The sequence below is a fragment of the Harmonia axyridis genome, chromosome 3, assembly GCF_914767665.1.
Source record: "Harmonia axyridis chromosome 3, icHarAxyr1.1, whole genome shotgun sequence".
In the NCBI taxonomy this organism is placed as follows: domain Eukaryota; kingdom Metazoa; phylum Arthropoda; class Insecta; order Coleoptera; family Coccinellidae; genus Harmonia; species Harmonia axyridis.
The window spans coordinates 12,999,870-13,019,630 of NC_059503.1; the positions used below are offsets into that span (position 1 = coordinate 12,999,870).

The window sequence follows — 19,761 nt, forward strand, 5'->3', positions numbered from 1 at the left end:
TTTTTTTTACATTGGATACATAATTCAACATTATATTATGATACGAATGAGCAGATGGTAACTTATGAGATTTTTCAATTGTAATTCTACATTGAAATACTATTCAGTTTATTGTGTTTCAAGTGTGAAAATCGAAAATTTCTTACAAGTGAGTCGAACTGAATTATATGTGACAATGGATGAAACATGGCTCCATCATTTCACTCCGGAGTCCAATCGACAGTCAGCTGAGTGGACTGCACACGATGAACCGATTACAAAGCGAGGAAAAACACAACAGTCCGCTGACAAGGTTATGGCATCAGTATTCTGGGATGCGCAAGGTATAATATTCATTGATTACCTCCAAAAGGGCCAGACCATCAACAGCGATTATTATACAGCGATATTGGATCCTTTAAAGGATGAAATCTTTAAAAACCGTCCCCATTTGAAGAAAAAAGGTGCTGTTTCATCAAGACAATGCGCCGTGTCACAAATCAATGAAAACAATGGCAAAATTGCATGAATTGGGCTTCGAATTGCTTCTGCATCCATCGTTTCCGCCAGATCTGGACCCCAGCGACATTTTTCCTATTCTCAGACCTCAAAAGAATGCTCGCTGGAAAAAAATTCAGCGCCAATGAAGAAGTAATCGTCAAAACTGAGGCCTATTTTGAAATGAAAGACAAATCTTACTACAAAAATGTTATCGAAAAGTTGGATGATCGCTATAATCGCTGTATCGCCCTCGAAGGCAACTATGTTGAATAATAAAATCGAATTTTCCCAGAAAAATGTTTTTACTATGGTAGACCGGGGACTTTTCAATCGGCCTGTTATAATCCATATGCTTTTGGCTCATAACAAACATTCACAAACTTTTATTTCGAAACCAAGAAAACTTGAAGGCGATATTTAATAGAAGGCGTAGAAAAAACTTTTTATTTCTTTATCACATAAAAACTACTCGATTGTCACAGGCATTGTTGAGCTAGTTCCCTCTTATTTCAATATTATTATTAATCTAAAGTTTTTTCTGATTGGAGAACAAGAAATAAGAGTTGCCAATCCCTAAGTGAGTATCATCATACATCATAAGTTAATATTAAATAGGATAACGTAGGCTATTTACTGAAATATCTACATTTTCGGTAATATGGATCTCAAAAAACAACATAAACCAGTTCATCAAAAATGATCAATAACTGGATCATATAAACACAAGCCTATACGAGAGGTTTTTTCCACCCTGAAGTCAATTACACAGATGACACTTATGACATGCTCCTTCGAATGTTGAATTTTGGGGTCAATTTCGATGATTTTGCACCCGAAATGATCTCCGCCACTGTCTGTACAAATTTGTGGGATAAAACAACGGATGTCTGACGTATTATCGGCATAATTGTAATCTCCTGATCTCCATTTTAACAAATGTTCCAACCGAACGTATTTAATTTATTCATGTCGAGATGCAATTCGATAAAATCTCTAAATTTCTGCCATTTCTCGGAAATACAACATCGAACAATACACCTCAGATCGTGACTGGCCGTTCCTTATTTTTATTTTATTCGACGTTTGGCGTTCTCCAGTTCACCTCGCATTTTACAAACAATGTTCTTTCGGAGCGAAAAGCTCTCCTCCAGAAGTTCTTCATTATGCAACGGGTCGTAGATCCACGTTGAATGAGTTCAGTGATGGGTGAATCATAGAGGAAATACTTGTGTGATCTAGAGTTCTTCTTCCTGACACAAATTATCGGGAAGATGCAAAACGTGGTGATTTATTGGTTTTATCTTCTGGTGGTGACTTCTGGTAAGCTTTTGGTCGATGCTTCCTTCGAAACTTCAGGTGAGTTTTCCCCTATAGATTAATTTTTACATTTGATGAAAAAAAGGGAACAAGTAAACTAATTTGGAGGCTACATTTGAGTGATAAACACAACAAATATCGACCAATGTTGATGAATTTTATTTTACCATTAAGTTTTACCAGATTGAGAAGAAAACACTGCAGATTTTACACTACGGTTCATTATCACCTCGAAAGATTAACGCAACTCAAGAATCATATGAAATCAAATCAAAATTCTGGAAATTCATAACTTTGGAACTAACAAGAGCACAATTTTGCGAGATAACTAACCTATGCTATCATAGAAACATAGATTTTCAATGTTGAAGTCATATAATAGTCAAGTTATTGTATTTTTCCATTTTATCTCTTTTTTAGCTTTTGAAATTTATTGATCTGATTCTGGGGCTAGAAAACAATTTATGTTTTAAATTTTATGCAAATAGCAATTAATTGTACTTTTTTGTACTGTTCGAGGAAAAAATTCCAGAACACAATACATACCTTACTTCTCAATTTTGAATGAAAAATATCAAGGAATTAAATACAGAAAATGTTTTCCCAGATAATCTTAATTAAAAACATATATTTTGTATTACGATGACACTGAACACAATATTTTTTACCGCAAAATCCTAGGTCTTCCCAAATTCGGCCTACAAATTAAGATATTGTTTTGGATTATTATTTCCGAAGTTCCATCAACCTTAAATTACATTTACGAATCTGATGAAAGAATCTGACTGATGATAACTACCAATCCTTAAATATTGAATTTTCGGAAACAATATACAACAAGATATAATTATTGAACATTCCAATATTCGAATACTTTTCATAATTCTAATTACCTATATAAGTTGAGCTGTGGGTTTATATTCTTGTCGTTTTTCGATATTTTTAGTGAATTATCATTAAAAATTTAGAAACAATGAGCTCTCTTGTGAAATTTCGTATTGGATTCGAGTTCAGGAATAATTAAGTCATATTCGAATAAGAAATGAAACAATTTGCTGTAGATGCTATTGTTATAGTAAACACATTAGGTTTTTCAATAGGTACTTAATTTTATTTGAAATAAACTATTGATTTTTATCAAACAGGATTTTTAAATTCAATCTTGTCGTGTGATTTCTCCCTTTGTAATCGGTCGAAAAAAATTGTTTTGGTCCTCCTAAAATATTCATAGTTTAATTTTTACTTAGAATTAGAAGATCGCCGTTCACAAGTTCCCTTGGAAACTGAAAGAACTATTCCTATGATTCTTGTTCGTTCTTGCTCGAGAACTGCACGATCTATAATGTTTGAAATCAGAAAATCAAATATTGAAAAATTCATATTCTCACATAAATTGACTTCATAGAATCACGAAATTCAAAATGTGTTTTCTCGATTGTACCTACTCCATATAATATTTTTCGTCTTCTCAAAATCCTAACTCCATCAGTATCAGAATCATGAATGTTTTGATATTGATATTACAATAAAATTATAAGCCGCTCTTTTTGATCATTTGTGAGATTATGTGATATAATTGATATAAAAAGAAATAATAATAAACCGTAGTATAAAGTTTGCTTATTTCAGATGAAGAAATAAGCCATGACGTACCTGTAAAAGTGACTGAAGATGGATCTTTCCTCACAACCAATCTAACAAGTGAGAAACATGAGGAGTTGGTACATTACAGGGTCACCCTTGATGATCGCTATCACTTGTTAGAAATGAAAAGAAATTGGAATTTCATAAGTCCATCAATGATTGTAGAAAGAAGGAAATACGATAATTTTGAAAGGAAGGCATTGAACAAATTGCGACCAGAATGTTTTTTTCAGGGTAAAGTAAAAGGAAGACAAGATACATCTGTAGCTTTGGCAGCTTGTAATGGATTGGTAAGAGTAATATTAAACAAATCTTTATTTTTAGGAGAATGAGTTAAAATTACTTTTAGCATTAGTATATCTTCTCGAAATTATCTACAATTTATTGAACTAAATTCCAACATCATTGGTTATGTATTTTGCTCACAATAAACTTAACAACGGAAATTACTATTTATCAAAATTATAAACCTATTTTATATAGTGGAGCATTCGCCATTTTGTAACCACGAACCCAATAGATTTAGATCTCAGTTGTGGTTATTCTCCTACAAAATATTTATCTTTTGGATGTGAATAGTAATGCTATTTATATTAACATTATTATTTATTTCAAGGTAGGATTGATCAGAACCGTCCATGGTATATATTATATCGAACCACTTCATACTTTCGATGAAAATTCAATCGAAAAAGGACATAAACATAAGATCACCAAAAGATCTACCCAACCCAAATATCACAAAAATAAGAGACGAAAAAAAAGAAGAAGGTTACCCAAGAATTGCGGTACCCGAGAGAAAAAGAAAATAACAAGGTATATCCTTCAAGATATCAGGAATACATAGAGTTCATAATCATAATAAAACAAATTCAAAATTATTTTCTCTTTGAAATAGAAAAAAAAAAGAATTAAACATGTTAATTTTTCATCCGATATTGAAAGAACAGTTTTTTAGATTACACTGGGAAACAAATAATAGAACACTGACCAAAGGAAAAATGACAGTCAAGAGATACAAGGAACTTTTCAACAGGAGTAGAATGATTCATAAAAGGATACGAAAATCGATCAGTAAACCTCATTATGTAGAAGTACTCTTAGTAGCAGACACCAGTATGGTTCTTTTTCACGAGGAATGGGATCTAACAACTTACCTCTTAACCATCATGAATATGGTAAATGGTTCTATCCAAAACCACTTCATTACGAATACATTCAAACACTAATAAAACACCAATAACATTTTTAGGTTTCTTCCTTATATATGGACCCTACCATTGGCAACATGATTCACATAGTGGTGGTAAAAATCATCCTCATAGAAGATCCTTTAGCCGAGCCAGATCTAAAAATCGTGCCAAACAGTGATAAGACCCTGAAGAGCTTTTGCCAGTGGCAGAAAAAAATCAACCCTGAAAACGATTCTCACCCCCACCACCATGATGTTGCAGTTCTTGTGACCAGAAAGGACATGTGTTCTTCATCGAACAGTGGGTGCAATACTTTGGGTGTTGCTCAAGTTGGCAGTATATGCAGTAGAGAGGACAACTGCAATGTTAACGAGGATAATGGCATCATATTGGCACACACGATCGCACACGAGATCGGTCATAAGTGAGTTTTTAAATTTAAAAAAATTGTACTTTTAGGCATCTTCAACACCCTAGAATTTTGACATACTAAGGCTAAAATAATTGCAATATCAGCAAAAATGTAATTTGACTAACACTCAGTTGCAGGAACGTTTATTAAAATTTAATGCCGTCATTAAAATTTTAATCCCTCAGTAGGAGGGGCCTATTGGCTACCTGCACCCTCTGATCTGCGCTTGAAGATTGTTTTGTTTCCACATTTGGCGAACATATACAGGGTGGCCATTTGAAAACGAAACAGACGAGATTACAGACGAAATAAGGTTTTTCGATAGAAATGCTCGGACAGGTCGATTTCTGTTTCGAGGGGGACAACTTAAGATGTAGGTTACGGACGCATAGCGCTTCAACCCTTGCTACTACAACCCTCACCCCCAAATTTTGAATAGGGTTGATGGGGTGAGTGATACCTCATTTGAAAGGTATTTTTATACTGATTTCAGCACAGTAATTGTTTTTTCATTTTATGCATTAGTTCTCGAAATATTCTTAACTAAGTATTTGAAAATGAAGTAGTGTTTTCATGGCACTTGTAGTGTTTTGTGAAAAATCGACATTTTGAGCTTCAAAACAACCATGACTGTGGCTTCCTTCCTAACTAACTAACGCATGAATATTTCGAGAACTAATGCATAAAATGAAAAAACAATTACTCTGCTGAAATCAGTATAAAAATACCTTTAAATTGAGGTATCACTCACCCCATCTTCCCTATTCAAAAATTGGGGGTGGGGGTTGTAGCAGCAAGGGTTGAAGCGCTATGCGTCCGTTACCTACATCTTAAGTTGTCCCCCTCGAAACAGAAATCGACCTGTCCGAGCATTTCTATCGAAAAACTTTATTTCGTCTGTAATCTCGTCTGTTTCGTTTTCAAATGGCCACCCTGTATTACTTGTTCATCTAGGAAATGTCTAAACTTACATATTTTCTGTTTATATAATTCTTTTCAGTTTGGGTATGTATCATGATAGTGAAAGAATAGGATGCAGAGCTAGAGAAGATGTACAACACATCATGACACCAAGTTTTCAAGCAGAAATGGTTGGGACAGCTTGGTCATATTGCAGTCGGAGAGATTTGACGAACTTTCTTGAGTGAGTGTTTACTTTTCGATCCATTCTTTGACATTTTAACGAAAAGGAGTTTCCAGTACATTTCAGAAATATAGTAAAGTAGAATGTTTTACTCTTGATAATTCATTCATTTTAAATTATTTGTCAGATGTATTATTTGATACCAGAGCTCCAGATTTTTTTTTAATCCAACATTACACACATCTGTGGCTCTCTTCTTCTTTTCTCTTTTCATAGTAATGAAGATGAAAATATTTCCTATTCTAGTTTATTTATGAACATATTTACATTCGGATTTTATTTATATTGTGTTCTTTTTCATATTTTATTATCTTCCTCTACTCTAAATCTAATGATTTATCGAATATGATGAGCCCTTTCTTCAATTTGAGATTTATAATCGACTAATTGTTGAGTTAAACCACCGTATATTTTTAGTAGAGGTAGAGGTCACTGCCTTCACGACAAACCAGAAGAAGTTGTTGAACTTGGACATCCGGAGCTACCTCCTGGTGCTTTGTATGATGCAAATTACCAGTGTAGACTCCAATTCTCAGTAGAAGCAACTGCGTGTTCTCCAAAAGATGAGATATGTTCTCGTTTGTGGTGTCAGGTGAACAATACTTGTACCACAAAGCTTCTACCAGCTGCTCCAGGAACAAGTTGTGGTAAGCACAAGGTAAATCATATGTAGAATACGTGTTTACTTCAAAACCTTAGGTATACATTAGGTTATATAGAAAGTAGACTTGTTCCTTTTACAACTGTGCCTTGTCAGGAGTGCCACAATGACCCGAAGCTCAGCTTGGGACAAATGCAGAAGTTCATTGGTGTAGGAAGGCAAAAATTGGACAAATCCTCTTGCTTGGGGAAGTCTGGGTGTGCTTATATAGAGGAGTTATTGTCGCCTCTAGTCTTGATTTATATTATTATGGCATTCTTAGGACAGCAGGTAACTCTGGGTGTATGATTCCAAGGCTCTTAGCGTGAACTGGCTGTCTGTTTGTTGTGATAAAAGTTAAGAGGTGTAGTGTAGACCCTTTGAGTTACACTTAGGAAGCACCTCATGAGAATGAGGAAAACAACATCTAGGTTCTGTGGGGATGAGTAGAATATCCGAATCACCTGGTGACGGAATGCCTCGCCATCGCTGGTCAAAGCAAAAAATTCTTCGGACAAGAGACTTGTAGAAGTGAAGGAGTTACCCCTTTGAAGCCATCTCAGACACTGAAGCTCATTAGAACTCTGGAACTAGAGGGCGAGCTGTAGACTACTGCGACAAATGGTGAGAACAGATCTGATGGGGGCAAAATGCATCATTAAGTCGCGATGCAATAAAATCTATTCTTTATCACAAATTCAGACATCTAGAGTTTCCGCAGCTAAAACAGAGGATTCATGGAGTCCTATGCCGGTGCCCCTCTTTGTGTGCCATATGGAGGAGTTATTGTCCAATTGATTAACGAGGTCCACATCACGTTGAGAGCACGAATGTCCACCTCAAATGGTGTTGGACTCCTATGCCGGTGCCCCTCTTTGTGTGCCATATGGAGGAGTTATTGTCCAATTGATTAACGAGGTCCACAGCACTTTGAGGGCATGAATGGCCACCTTAAATGGTGTTTTAAAATAAAATGTAGTTGCCATTTACTTATGAAATGAAATATTTCATTCATTGTTATTGAGTTATCCGGTCGAAAAAAATGTTAAATCTGGACTTCTTCCAGTGGTGCCAAAACCAAAAATGCGTCGATATAATGGATCCTCCAGCACCTGTGGATGGAGGTTGGGGAGAATGGGGAGCTTGGAGCGAGTGTTCTAGAACTTGCGGAGCAGGTGTTTCGATATCCGAAAGAAAATGCGACCACCCTGTTCCTTCTGATGGTGGAGATTTCTGCTTGGGGTTGCGCAGAAGATACAAAATGTGCAATACCGAACCCTGTTCAAAACGTGCTCCCTCCTTCAGATCAACCCAGTGCTCGTTTTTCAATAACCACACATATGAGGGGAAGAAATATGATTGGCTTCCTTATTTTGAAATGAGTAAGTAGGTACACATGAGCTTCTCACACCAAGTGAATGCTTTTCTCCCATTTTTAACATTGTAATTTTTTCAGCTGAACCGTGCAAACTCAACTGCATAGATACGAATAATACAGTTATAATGCCTCTTGGAGATTATGCACAAGATGGTACTCCATGCAAAATAGGCACAAGGGACACTTGTATAAGTGGAGTTTGTCAGGTGAACTTATGACAATATTAATTTTGTTTTAAAAATTGCAATTGATTGAGATATTTTATCTTTGCGGTTCATGACAGAATCAGTTCTCGTAACTTGTATAAGCTCTAATATTCTGAGAGGTCTCATAAGATTAGTTTTAGCACAGATCTGGTTAAATTTCCATTGCTTTTTCAGAAGGTGGGATGTGATTGGGTTGTCGGATCCAATGCAACAGAAGACGAATGTGGAATCTGCGAAGGAGATAATTCTAAATGCAATATTTTCAAAGGAACGTACACTAAACAGCGAGCTTCTTCAGGATATAGAGAAGTAGTGGTTATTCCTGCTGGAGCAACAAACATAAAAATCATGGAGACGAATTATTCCGACAATTTTATAAGTGTGGGTAGTGCCCTACATAAGAGGTTTTACCTCAATGGGAAAAAGTAAGTAAAATGTGTTTCCACAAAAAATAAATAAATAATTTCGCTTTAAATTTCCAGTCACATATCTTTACCTGGAGAATATACAATTGCAGGAAGTGTATCATTATATGAAAAAACACCAGCAGAAAAGATAACTATACCTGGCCCTATTGAAGAAATGATAGTTGTTCTAGTATGTATGAAAAATAAATGTCATCAATCATTTCAAACCATTCGCAAATTTAATATAGCATCCTGATTACTTAAACAGTATTGGCAACGTTATTTCTTGATATTGGAGACAGCCAATGGGAGCAACAAAGATGAAATCACATTGGTTGAATAAAGATAGTGTCCCTTTCCAACATCGCTTTTAGGGAGGGGGTACCAGTAGGCGTGTTCGAAATGATTCGGTCTAGTTTATCTGAATTCTGATTTGTAGAGAGAGAGAGATGTACTCTCCTCTTCTCTCTAATAATTGGACTTTCAATGTTTATGGAAGGTGACGCTCTCGGTTCAACTTTCGGTATTTTTTATCGCATCCAAAGATACCAACTTGCAAGCACTGTACTGCTCTTTATTTTTATATGTTAATGATTACAGGCAGTCTTCGTAGGAAAAGCATACAACCCAGGCATCTACTACCAGTATTCACTTTTCAAACCAGAATTAATTAGGGATGTTCAATATAATTGGTCATACACAGAATGGTCTCAATGTTCTGTAACATGTGGAGGAGGTATTCAAGAAAAAGAACCTATGTGTAAGGAATACATCGCTTCCTCTGATCAATATGTATTAGACGGTATAGCCACACCAGTCGATGAATTCTACTGTGAACCAAATGAAAAGCCAAAAAAATTGACAAGAACATGTAATGATTGGCTGTGTCAGACACACTGGTGGGTTGGACCTTGGCAATCGTGTCCAGTTACTTGCATAGATAAAGTAGGTTATAGTTTTAAGTAAATAACTGATTAATTGTGAAAAACATGTTGAATATTTAATGCTAATCATCATACATAGGTTTCCTTTTGAGCTCTTATTCCATGTGAACAGCGTCCAGCCCGGTGTACACGATAACTCTTGAACAGAATGTATAGACTTAAAATTTTCAGGATAGGTTAAGGATCCGAATTTCTTGATTAAGCTTGCTAAGCAAAATCTGTTCGATCCAGAGTTAAACCAATATGAAATTTTGTGTTCACAATAATTGATTAAATATTCGGTCTAGATAATCTGAATTCTGTGTTGGTATTTTGTAGGAAACAAGAGTGTTAACCAACAAGCCAACTATTTAAAAAATTATATTTGCGTCGTTCTCTGTTCTGTTTGTGAGTAATGAGTCGAATATCAATTTTTCAGAAACAACCAACCCGTAAGAGGAGTGTAATGTGTGTGGATGGGCAAGATGTGGCACTTCCGGATAATTTTTGTGACAGGAAAATAAAACCTTTGGAATATGGACCTTGTGAAACCATTTCAGTTTGTGATTGAAATTGTTAAAATGATAAAATAGTAACTTTTTGATCATTTATTGTATGATTTGATACTTTTATTACAAATATTAATAATCTAAGTAAACTAAATTTGGTTCAATATATATGTTGAATGAAAAATGATTTAGTCAAATACAATATGCTACTCATAAATTATTAGTTTAAAAAACAAATTGCAATTTTGTGAAGCAAAAAAATCTTTGCTCTTTATAAAACTTCTGTCGAAAATCAACACATTTCCAAATCACAGACACCTGGAATAACTTAAAATTCCAATGAAATACAATTCTTCCATGTTTCTACTTTTGAATAAGCATTTATATAGAAATCTATTCCATTAAATGATAAATATTTCGAGTATTTCTTTACATTTTTGCATACAAGATAAAAACCATTCAGAACAAAAGTTCCTCCAATGTTTCAAAGCAGGATACCACAATTAACAAAGCTGCTAAAAAGCTGCTGTTATAACAGTGCAAAAATAACATGAAATACTGTATATGAAGAATTTAATAGTATGTACAGTATTGCTTATAATTTTTTGTGTGAATTATAGTTAGAGGTAGTTAAGTAGCACAGAACGGTTGATAAATATTTCATACACCATACTGTTCATGCAAAAATATTTCTATTTTGCATCTTATTATATTTCTCTCGAACTGGTGATTTAAAAAATTGTATTTCATTGTACACTACACTATTTAAATAACTACAATCTAAGGTAGAGTCAGTGGTTTGAAATACTGCCTACAATACAACGAATTCAAACAAATTGGTTTATCTTGTTTTCTCACACTTTTGCTGAAAGATTTGTTCTCAGGTCTTTCCGTAAGCCTTGTGTAGGAAGAAAAGTATTCTTTATCGAACATATTCAAATCAACTTGACCCCTACCCAGTGCTTTACACGCTAAGAATAATATATCTCTGTACAAGGGATAAGGGATTCTATTATTGCAAACTATTTCCTCCGTAATTTTCTCTCTTTCGGCGACCAGCAGTTTAATGGGTTCGGTTAAATCATTCAGCCTAATGTAACTGATTATGTTCTGCATAAATCTGTGAATTGAAAAATTAATTAAATTCTCATTGGCATAGGTTTATTGTAGTTGGATTTCAAAAGCCAAATCAAATCTTTTTTTTATGATATTAAGAAAAAATATAAATAAATATACTCATCAATATTAATGGAACTTACATTTTTGACATCATCTTAGGGGTTGAAGAAGAAAAATCTCTATGGTCCCAGAACACATACATCGGAGGTTTATCACCATGAATTCTTGGTTGATCCCATAAGCAAGTAACACTCACAGGAATAGATAACTGTTCTAAAAATTAATGAAAAACTTATTGTATATCTTTCTGGAAAACTGATTTTTTTTGTCAGAACAATATCACAGTTGATACGTGCTATGAACTAGATATAAATTTCAAATGGTATTAAGCTATTTGACAAATTTTTGCAATTCTCTAAAATTATCCATTGATTGGACACATGAATATTGGATATGTATTTTCAATTTACATGGATATTCCAAAACAAATTGAAATAAAAAAATTACAATTCAACGAGGCTGCCAAAATTTAATTTTACCCAACATGGCATCAGTTATTTGGATATAATTATGTAAAAAATTGAAAGTGTTTGTTCCTTATTGATTCAACATTTTGATGAAAGTGGTAAACTCAGTATTTAATAGTACTTCCTTACATTCTTACTATAGCAATGAGGTTAGAATTCAATGTTGTTTTGAATGCCCTAAGCTATCAAAGATTTTTCTATAAGGAAAATGAATCTGTTCCAACTCCCTAAGCTCTGGGAGGTCGCAAAGAGGCTTGGAGTGGTAATATAAAAACAAAAAACATATTTTAATGAAGAAAATGTTGATCTTCGGAGTAAAAGTCTATTATTTTTGGTATTGTCAAATAGCCTATTCTTCTAATATGTTTTCATCATCAACCTATGAAACAGGAATCTACTTACTCTGTTTCCTTTTGTTAGCTGCTTTTCAAAACAATAACAAAACATTGTCATTTCAGTTTTAAATCACAAAATTCTGAATAAAATTATTATTTAGATGAAAATATAAGAAATACTTCAAATGGTTTTCAATTAATCTAATTGGAAAATTAAATCACTTCCTATTTTAGATAGTCTAGAATGTCTAGATACTCTATTGAGTCTAGATATTTATAATTTTGTTTTTCGAAGAAAAAAGGTATATATCAATAATAATCTATGCAAGACATGAAAGAGGCCTGATGTAGTTGATAGTAAAGTTTTTTTTGTGGGTAATGGTATCATGAGTAATGGTATCATAAAAAGATACAATACATATAAATCAACATTAGATAGTTTTCCCGCAAAAATTCTTCAAACTTCAAATTTAGCTTTAAAAATCTATACCCATAGTTTTTTAAATTTCAATGAGAGAATTTGTAAAAATGACTTACCTTGAACCACCAGTTCTTGAGAAAGAGGATCGGTGCCAGCTTCAACAGGTTGCATATAACTACCATCTAAAGATTCCGGCTCTTCACAGTTTTCAGATTTCCGTTTTCCAATTTTGGTCTTCAAATATAGATTCGGAAGGAAAGTCTGCAAATTTATCCTTTCAAATGCCCACACCAAGTTCCAATAGATAATAGGGTGGTCAGTTATGAACTTAAATTCTGTCAAACACAGGTCACCTTCTTGAAATATTATATTTTCCAGTTCTTTACGTAAAACAAGAGGATTAAGATACGGCACACTGAATGGATCACAGACAGGTAAATTTGTTCCCATTATTGTTATTGTTAGGAGGGGAACTGTTGGTTTGTCACAATTTTGACAGATAGTGTTGAGGTTCGAGTCTTCGGCGAACCAATGAGCCATAATGTCTTCATCATAAAGTATATTCATGCAATGATGACATTGTGAACAGGACGTAAGGCATATATCTAATTCGCTACCTGAAAATTCATCATTTAATTTGATAGAACGTAGAATTTTGTGTGAAGGTAAATTACCTGGATGTTTTTCGTTAGGACAGGGATACAATGATGAGGGCAGTTTTTCTTCAATATCTTTCATTGGTGAACAATTAACCTTGGTGCTATCAAACTCTGTTGATATCTTTCTAACTCGTTCATTTGCTCCATCTTCATAGGAGAAATAACTACTATCTCCATTTCTATGTTTAACAGGCGTTGAAGTAGCTGACGTAGATATGGCTTCTTTAATTTCATCCAACTTTTTCACCATAGAATTAGCAGCCGATTTAATCGAGCTAAGTCCACCTTGAATCAGTTCGTTGGATTTCTTACTCGCCAGACTTGTGGTACTAGAATTAAATATCAAAAAATACAGTTGATTGTATTATTCCCAGGTTGAAGATCTTGATGAATTGATATAAAAAAACTCTTCATAAATGATATTTGACCATTTATACATCCTAATGACTGCTGGGTAAAATAAGGATTTAGAAGCCTTCTTGAATTTTACTTTTTTACTCCAATTTTTCCAAAAATATTTATATGAATTCAAAATATTCACTTTGGGTATGGTCGGTATATCACCTTGGTTACTACGGTTAGTAAGTTGGTGGTCCGTATATTTCAAACTCCTCAAAAACCGGTGACTATTTCCTCAAACTTCGTTGAGTTATCTTTTACCAGAGCAACCGTACTTTTATTCTGGTTAGGTTCGGTAACAACACCCACTCTGGTTGGCAGTTGTCATTTCAATTTTCAGATTATTGTATTCTCCATGACACTCAAAAACTTTATTATTTTAATTATGAAACAAATACCCTTCAGAGCCATTCAGAACTATTAGTTATTTACAAATTAAAAGAGATCAACCATTTATAACCTCCAAAATTCTGTCAATGAAAAGTTTAATTGACAAGTGTCAAGCGGTATGTAAATACAAAGCAGATTACCTGAAACATTGGAAACTACTAGTAACCGCTCTGAAATTCTCGGCGATATACGGACCATACCCTTCTTATGAACTTAATAAACATCACATAATAATTTGGAGGGATTTGAAAAATTTTTCAAATAACCTATTCATTTCCTGAAGAATTACATAGAAACATACCTGAAACCTATTTTGATGCTCGAACCTAGACTAGCCAGACTAGAAGCAACAGTCGAAGCAGGAACTGTCTCAGATCTTATAAGTTTGTTGTTAGTTGGGCTATTTTCGAAGGTGGCAGATTTCTTTATGGTGGTAGGTTCATATAAATCGCCGTTAGTATTAAACGGTTTAGAGGGTTCTTGAGTATTAGACGACACTGCCTGAGGAATGCAATCAACAGTAAATTGTTCATCTTCATCATCTAGAGCTCCTAAGGGATCGCTCAACTTCAAACAAGATGAAAGGCTGAAACTTTAATCACTTTTATGTAGATAAAAACAACAACAAATCAATAAGTTTTGTTTTTAATGCAGCTGGTAGAACTCATCCAAATAAAGCATTTCAACATAAATCATATTTATTAAATTTGTAAAATTATAAAATTGAAAAAAACTTAACTTGATGACGTAGAACTTTGATTGCACTCAACAATCAAACAATATCATGACGACAAGTTAAATATTTGAATGAATATACAAGATAAAATAATAAAAACTGACATACAATAGGCGATTTTTGGTGAAACTTTTATTTTGATAAGTTGTCCCCTCTGTCAAAAAAAAAACTCACTGAACACACAGTCTGAATTCATTTCATTGAGGATATTCATATTTCTAAAAAAAAAAAATTTTCTTACTTATTGGAGTGGACAATTCTCCTCTCGTTTTCAGTGCCAATTATATTACATTTAGATTCATCCAGATTATTACCCTTAACGCTCTTTATAACCTCATCATTTGTTCCATCTGGCAATAATTCAGGTTCGATGAAGCTTTCATTCGATGAACAACAGTTTGCAATTTCTTTATCTTCATTTGGTGCAGTATCAACATTATCGCTCACCGATTGAAAAGAACCATAAATATTACCCCTGAAAATATTCCTTCCTAGTTTCTCCAACAAGGATTCGGATTGCAAGTTTTCATGAGAGTCTAGGGAAGAATGCGATGGAGTTCTATCGTTAGGTTCTAAACTTGAGACTGAAAAAAAAATCGTGCAAATAGTTCACAAAAATTCAGAAATATACCCCATCTACATCATAATTAGAGAAGTAATAATCTATTTAAAGGTCTACCTAAGGATATTAATTACATAGTTCAAAAGAGTTCTAATTTGTCTAAATGTTCTCAAAAAAGTTTTTCCTGCTGGAACTACTACCAACTAGTGTGCTAGACAAAAACTAATAGAGTTACTTTCGAAATGGTGACAAAAAAGTTACCTCCATCGATTGAAGTTGTGGAATTTCTCAAATTTTTTCTTTTTGCGGCCCATTTAAAATGGGCTGCTCCGATCACCACATTACGTAACTTATTCCAAAGCAACTGACTAGAAGAGGAGTGTGCTGGCCATTCTGCTTCTAATACACATCTGTTGTATAGCCTACAAAAAGAAACTTATTCGAAAAAGAAAGTTTTTATGAATTCAAATAACTCAGATGTTTAAAAAATAAGAAATAGATGTAAACCAATGCATAATAAAACACTCACCCATAAGTTAAAGCATTTGGTTGTAAGCCAAATTTCTTCATCAGTACTAACAATTTAACAGCTAGAAGTGGTCTAGAATGTTCACCACAAAGTTGTATCATAAGTCTGTAGCAAATTTCATCGCATGCTAAACGTAGATGGGTAGCCCTCACTAAAAGCTCATAGGCTTGTTGGAGCACAATTTTTTCTTTAGTTGGATTCAATGCCAACACGCTTGGCAACATCATAAAGTACAGGGTATGACATGCTCCGCATAAACATTTGGCCCAAAGGTCTGGAGAACGGGAACATTTTCTAAGGGGAGAACACAAATATATGTTATAATTTTTTATCCCTCAAAAAATTGAAAAGATTTTTCTGGAAATTGAAACTCACTTTGCCAATTTCTGGGCAGTTTTAATTTCATGATTTGTTCTTCTGGCCATAGGAGATCCGGGTAAAAATGAGTTATTATTCAGAACGGAAGAAAGATGGCTTTTCTTCTTATTTTGCATCAGCGATTCATTCAAAGTAAAATTCTTGTAAACTATTGCTGTAGCTGGAAATGGAAACTATTAATATTTGTTCAAAGACTAACCATATAGTCACTTACTTAAAATTGGTTCTGGAGGTAATATGAAATTGGTTTTATCACTTTTCACTACACCATCATGCTCTATCAATTTTACATCCATTTCTTCGCTCATCAGTTCTATGCATTCATCGAAAAATGATAAACCTTGATCATCATCAACGAAACTTCTTTCTTCTATGAAACGACTGAACATTTGTGTTTTTACAAGTAAACTGAAAAATTTCTGGTTTGACTTATCTCTGCTTCTCAAAAAATCGGACAATTGAAATAGGGCCTTTGTATCAGTTGTACCAATGGTAGGAGCTTTGGTAATCGGAAGAAGATAAGATTTATACCCTTTCAGAATCAACACCATGAATTTTACAAAGGCTTCCATTATCTCGAACTCTATTGCTTGCTGTGAATATATTTTTTCAGAATACTCATTTGAAACTGCGGTCTACACTCACATACCTCTTTTTTCCGCTTTAAAAATTCTGTTTCGATATTTTCATCTGGCGAATGTTCATTACTTTCAGTTTGTAACCTCAAACGATGATATATTGCCTCCAGTGTTGCCTTCAAACACTTGGCAGCTCTTTTTGGTAACAACTTCACAGACAACAACTGTCTCTGATGTTCTGCTACCTATATAAAAAATGAGACTTACTAGTCATCAATTAACAAATTCTGTGAACATATAATTGGCTTTATTAAAAAGGATTTACAAAAAAGGAAGTTGAATATTTCTTTAAAGTTGTAGTATAGAAGATATGGGAGCTAAATATCTCACTATGCAAAATAAAAGGATTGAAAATAAATGTTGTGAATGAAAAATGTTTACAGAAATTCAAGTTTATATTTAACTCACCGTTATTATATTTGTGTCGAGATCTACACAGCTCACATCGGGTGGAGGATCGTGAAAATCGAAAAACCTAGAGTCAACACCAACCAAAAATGGTAAGGGAGCATGTAATACTTCCACCAATCCTAAAAATATTAATAGTTCAATAAAAGTGACTAAACCAAAAAAAAGGGGTACATAATTTTATTTTAATATTTATATTTTGATAACAAACCAATAGATAGCTACAAATAAAGTTAATTATAAATAATTGTCTAGTTATTTATCATGATTGAGATCATTTTAAGTAAAATCTATTTAGTTTAATCCTGAAGTTTCGGGAGTTTTCATAATAGTGGTTTTTTCTCAACTCCTCAATTGAAAGTCTCTCTATATTCAAGTTTTATGTTACACCTAATATTGTTTAGAAATTTCTCACCTAATGGACAGAGAGGTATGTAAGGGCACTGCCATTTGAAAGGAAATAGTAGAGAAGATACAGCCTCTGCTACTGAAGTCAAAGTATCTGGTCTAAGGGAGTGGATCAGTATTTTCTGCTCTGTCAATATCAATAATAACACCTGAAGACAGTTTTCAGGCCCTAAATTAGCCAGCAACTCCCTGAACTTCGCTGCACTTCTTGGCAATGGTAAATCCTCGGGTTGTGTAAAAATAGCTTTATCAAATGGATGCTGCATGGAGAGTTGAAGTAAAGTTCTTGGTTTAGGGAAAGGAACTTCATCGATGAGTTGGACGATGTAAGATTCAATAGGCACTAGTTGAGGTTTATTGCCACATACAACATCCTGAAAATAGTTGATCAATTGCACGAACAATAATTTTAAAAAGGGATCTTAAGAACTTATCTCTTGTCAGGAACTACAAATAAATAATTTTTGATTGAATTCTAAAAAGGATAAAATACTCACATATAAAAAATACAACCAGCTCATAAATGTATCAGAAAACGGCCAGTGAGAGAGCACACAAATGCTTTTATTCACATTAAGTACTTTGTCAGAATCATCTTCGTATTCAAGGATCTCTTTTTGTTCTTTCGTCAACTGATTCTTTGGAAACTCTTCATAAAAAGTTATAGCAGATCCATAGATTTTAAGTTTGGCATCAGAAACCGTCAATACAAAACTACTGTAAACAGGCTTTGGACGGGATGCTTCCTTGGGCCATACCTCCAATGTGGCACCCATTGGCAAACAGAACAAAGGCACAGAATTTGGAAAGAGAAAATCACTTGAATCTTTCATTGGATACCTGAAACAAATCAATTGTACAGAAGATATTCTTATTGCGTATAAGGAAATACTAACCTGGACAGAATTTCTGGTTTATAAGTAATGGACTTTGCTTTGTTCATAGACTTCTTATAGCATAAAAAAACGTCACTACCTACAATACCCTTATTTAAATTCTTATTTATGCAGCAGAAGGCATGTGGTGGAGATTCTCCTTTACTGGCTATGACAACACATATGTCCGTAACAACAAGAGCATTACAGGGCATTGTCAGAAGGCCTCTTCTATATGTTATAAATATTCGAGAAGTTGAATTATTCACATTAGCGACATTACCACCTACACTTTCTTTAACTATTTCGGCATCAGACATAAGATATTCTTTTCCTTCATACATTATCCCTAAAATATGGATATATTAGATTGTTATTCAATTATTAAAATGTTACATATATCACTCTTTGAATATGAGCATCAATATAATGATCAAGTATGAATTTTTGACTGAAATGAATTCCTACCAATATCAACTAAAGGTGGTTTTTCAGTACCACGTTTATAACAAATATAAGATTCATTTGTTCTTAAACTTCCATGATTCAAATCAGCATTTAACCCTGAAGGTGTATGATTGATAATTTCCCAACCCTCAGGTAATTTTTCATTCAAACTAGGGAAAATCACCCCAATTTCAACAATAGGGGTTTGATTATGTCTTGTTTTTGGTTGTCCTTCTGATATAAAATTACTATCCAATAATTCTGGTTCATTAGGTAATCCAGCAACAACAAAATAATCTGCCACCTTTTTTTCCTCCATTTCGGACGGAAAATTGTCGATGCTAGTGCACTAAATGTAAAAATGAGTAATTTATAGGTATTAAAACATTCTTTTGGTGATTTGTTTTTCGTGTTTTTTATTTTCTTTTACACAACCTATCCATTAATTTTTTTTTGTTTGGATGACATATTGACATGTGACGTTTGTTTTCAATACTATTTCCTTTTCTGTTTTGTGTGGTCTTCAACTGCAGATTATAATTATTACATCATTTCCATTGCAATGATTCAATCAAAATTATAAATAGTAACCAATTAATATTGATAAAGTTCATGATCACACAACAAAGTGATATAAATACCAAACAGAATTCTATTTGAAAAAATGTAGACAGGAC

General features: G+C 33.7%; 2 protein-coding genes across 3 annotated transcripts; one reads left to right on the top strand and one right to left on the bottom strand.

The window, feature by feature from the left end:
• Positions 1-1,425: 1,425 nt before the first annotated feature.
• On the top strand, positions 1,426-10,556 carry LOC123676295 (A disintegrin and metalloproteinase with thrombospondin motifs 12). 2 transcript variants are annotated; one of them, XM_045612110.1, is made up of 13 exons: positions 1,426-1,836; positions 3,427-3,731; positions 4,058-4,257; positions 4,400-4,619; positions 4,694-5,058; positions 6,047-6,190; positions 6,608-6,848; positions 7,897-8,212; positions 8,287-8,414; positions 8,589-8,839; positions 8,897-9,011; positions 9,422-9,766; positions 10,184-10,556. In XM_045612110.1, the coding sequence occupies exons 1-13, from the start codon at positions 1,752-1,754 to the stop codon at positions 10,313-10,315; spliced, it is 2,847 nt and encodes a 948-aa protein (XP_045468066.1). In that variant the 5' UTR covers positions 1,426-1,751; the 3' UTR covers positions 10,316-10,556. The 2 variants fall into 2 exon arrangements, with proteins under 2 accessions (XP_045468066.1, XP_045468067.1); XM_045612111.1 differs by having other exon boundaries at positions 6,611-6,848.
• LOC123676294 (DENN domain-containing protein Crag) lies at positions 10,338-19,587 on the bottom strand. The gene is made up of 16 exons (XM_045612109.1): positions 19,106-19,587; positions 18,659-18,986; positions 18,260-18,602; positions 17,770-18,136; positions 17,355-17,476; positions 16,958-17,131; positions 16,523-16,901; positions 16,306-16,468; positions 15,931-16,224; positions 15,663-15,823; positions 15,081-15,423; positions 14,405-14,695; positions 13,330-13,643; positions 12,772-13,272; positions 11,513-11,645; positions 10,338-11,373 (listed from the first exon to the last, which is right to left on the bottom strand). The coding sequence occupies exons 1-16, from the start codon at positions 19,401-19,403 to the stop codon at positions 11,034-11,036; spliced, it is 4,551 nt and encodes a 1,516-aa protein (XP_045468065.1). The 5' UTR covers positions 19,404-19,587; the 3' UTR covers positions 10,338-11,033.
• Positions 19,588-19,761: the final 174 nt, after the last annotated feature.

Bases quoted from the DNA above. Each gene is read 5' to 3' on its own strand.
- LOC123676295 (XM_045612110.1), top strand. From the start codon at position 1,752: ATGCAAAACGTGGTGATTTATTGGTTTTATCTTCTGGTGGTGACTTCT. The intron at 8,840-8,896 runs GTAAGTAAAATG...TTAAATTTCCAG, and splicing joins TTTTACCTCAATGGGAAAAA to TCACATATCTTTACCTGGAG. The intron at 9,012-9,421 runs GTATGTATGAAA...TAATGATTACAG, and splicing joins AAGAAATGATAGTTGTTCTA to GCAGTCTTCGTAGGAAAAGC.
- LOC123676294 (XM_045612109.1), bottom strand. From the start codon at position 19,403: ATGGAGGAAAAAAAGGTGGCAGATTATTTTGTTGTTGCTGGATTACCT. The intron at 13,273-13,329 runs GTAATTTACCTT...ATGAATTTTCAG, and splicing joins TCCTAACGAAAAACATCCAG to GTAGCGAATTAGATATATGC. The intron at 11,646-12,771 runs GTAAGTCATTTT...ATTAATTTTTAG, and splicing joins TCAAGAACTGGTGGTTCAAG to AACAGTTATCTATTCCTGTG.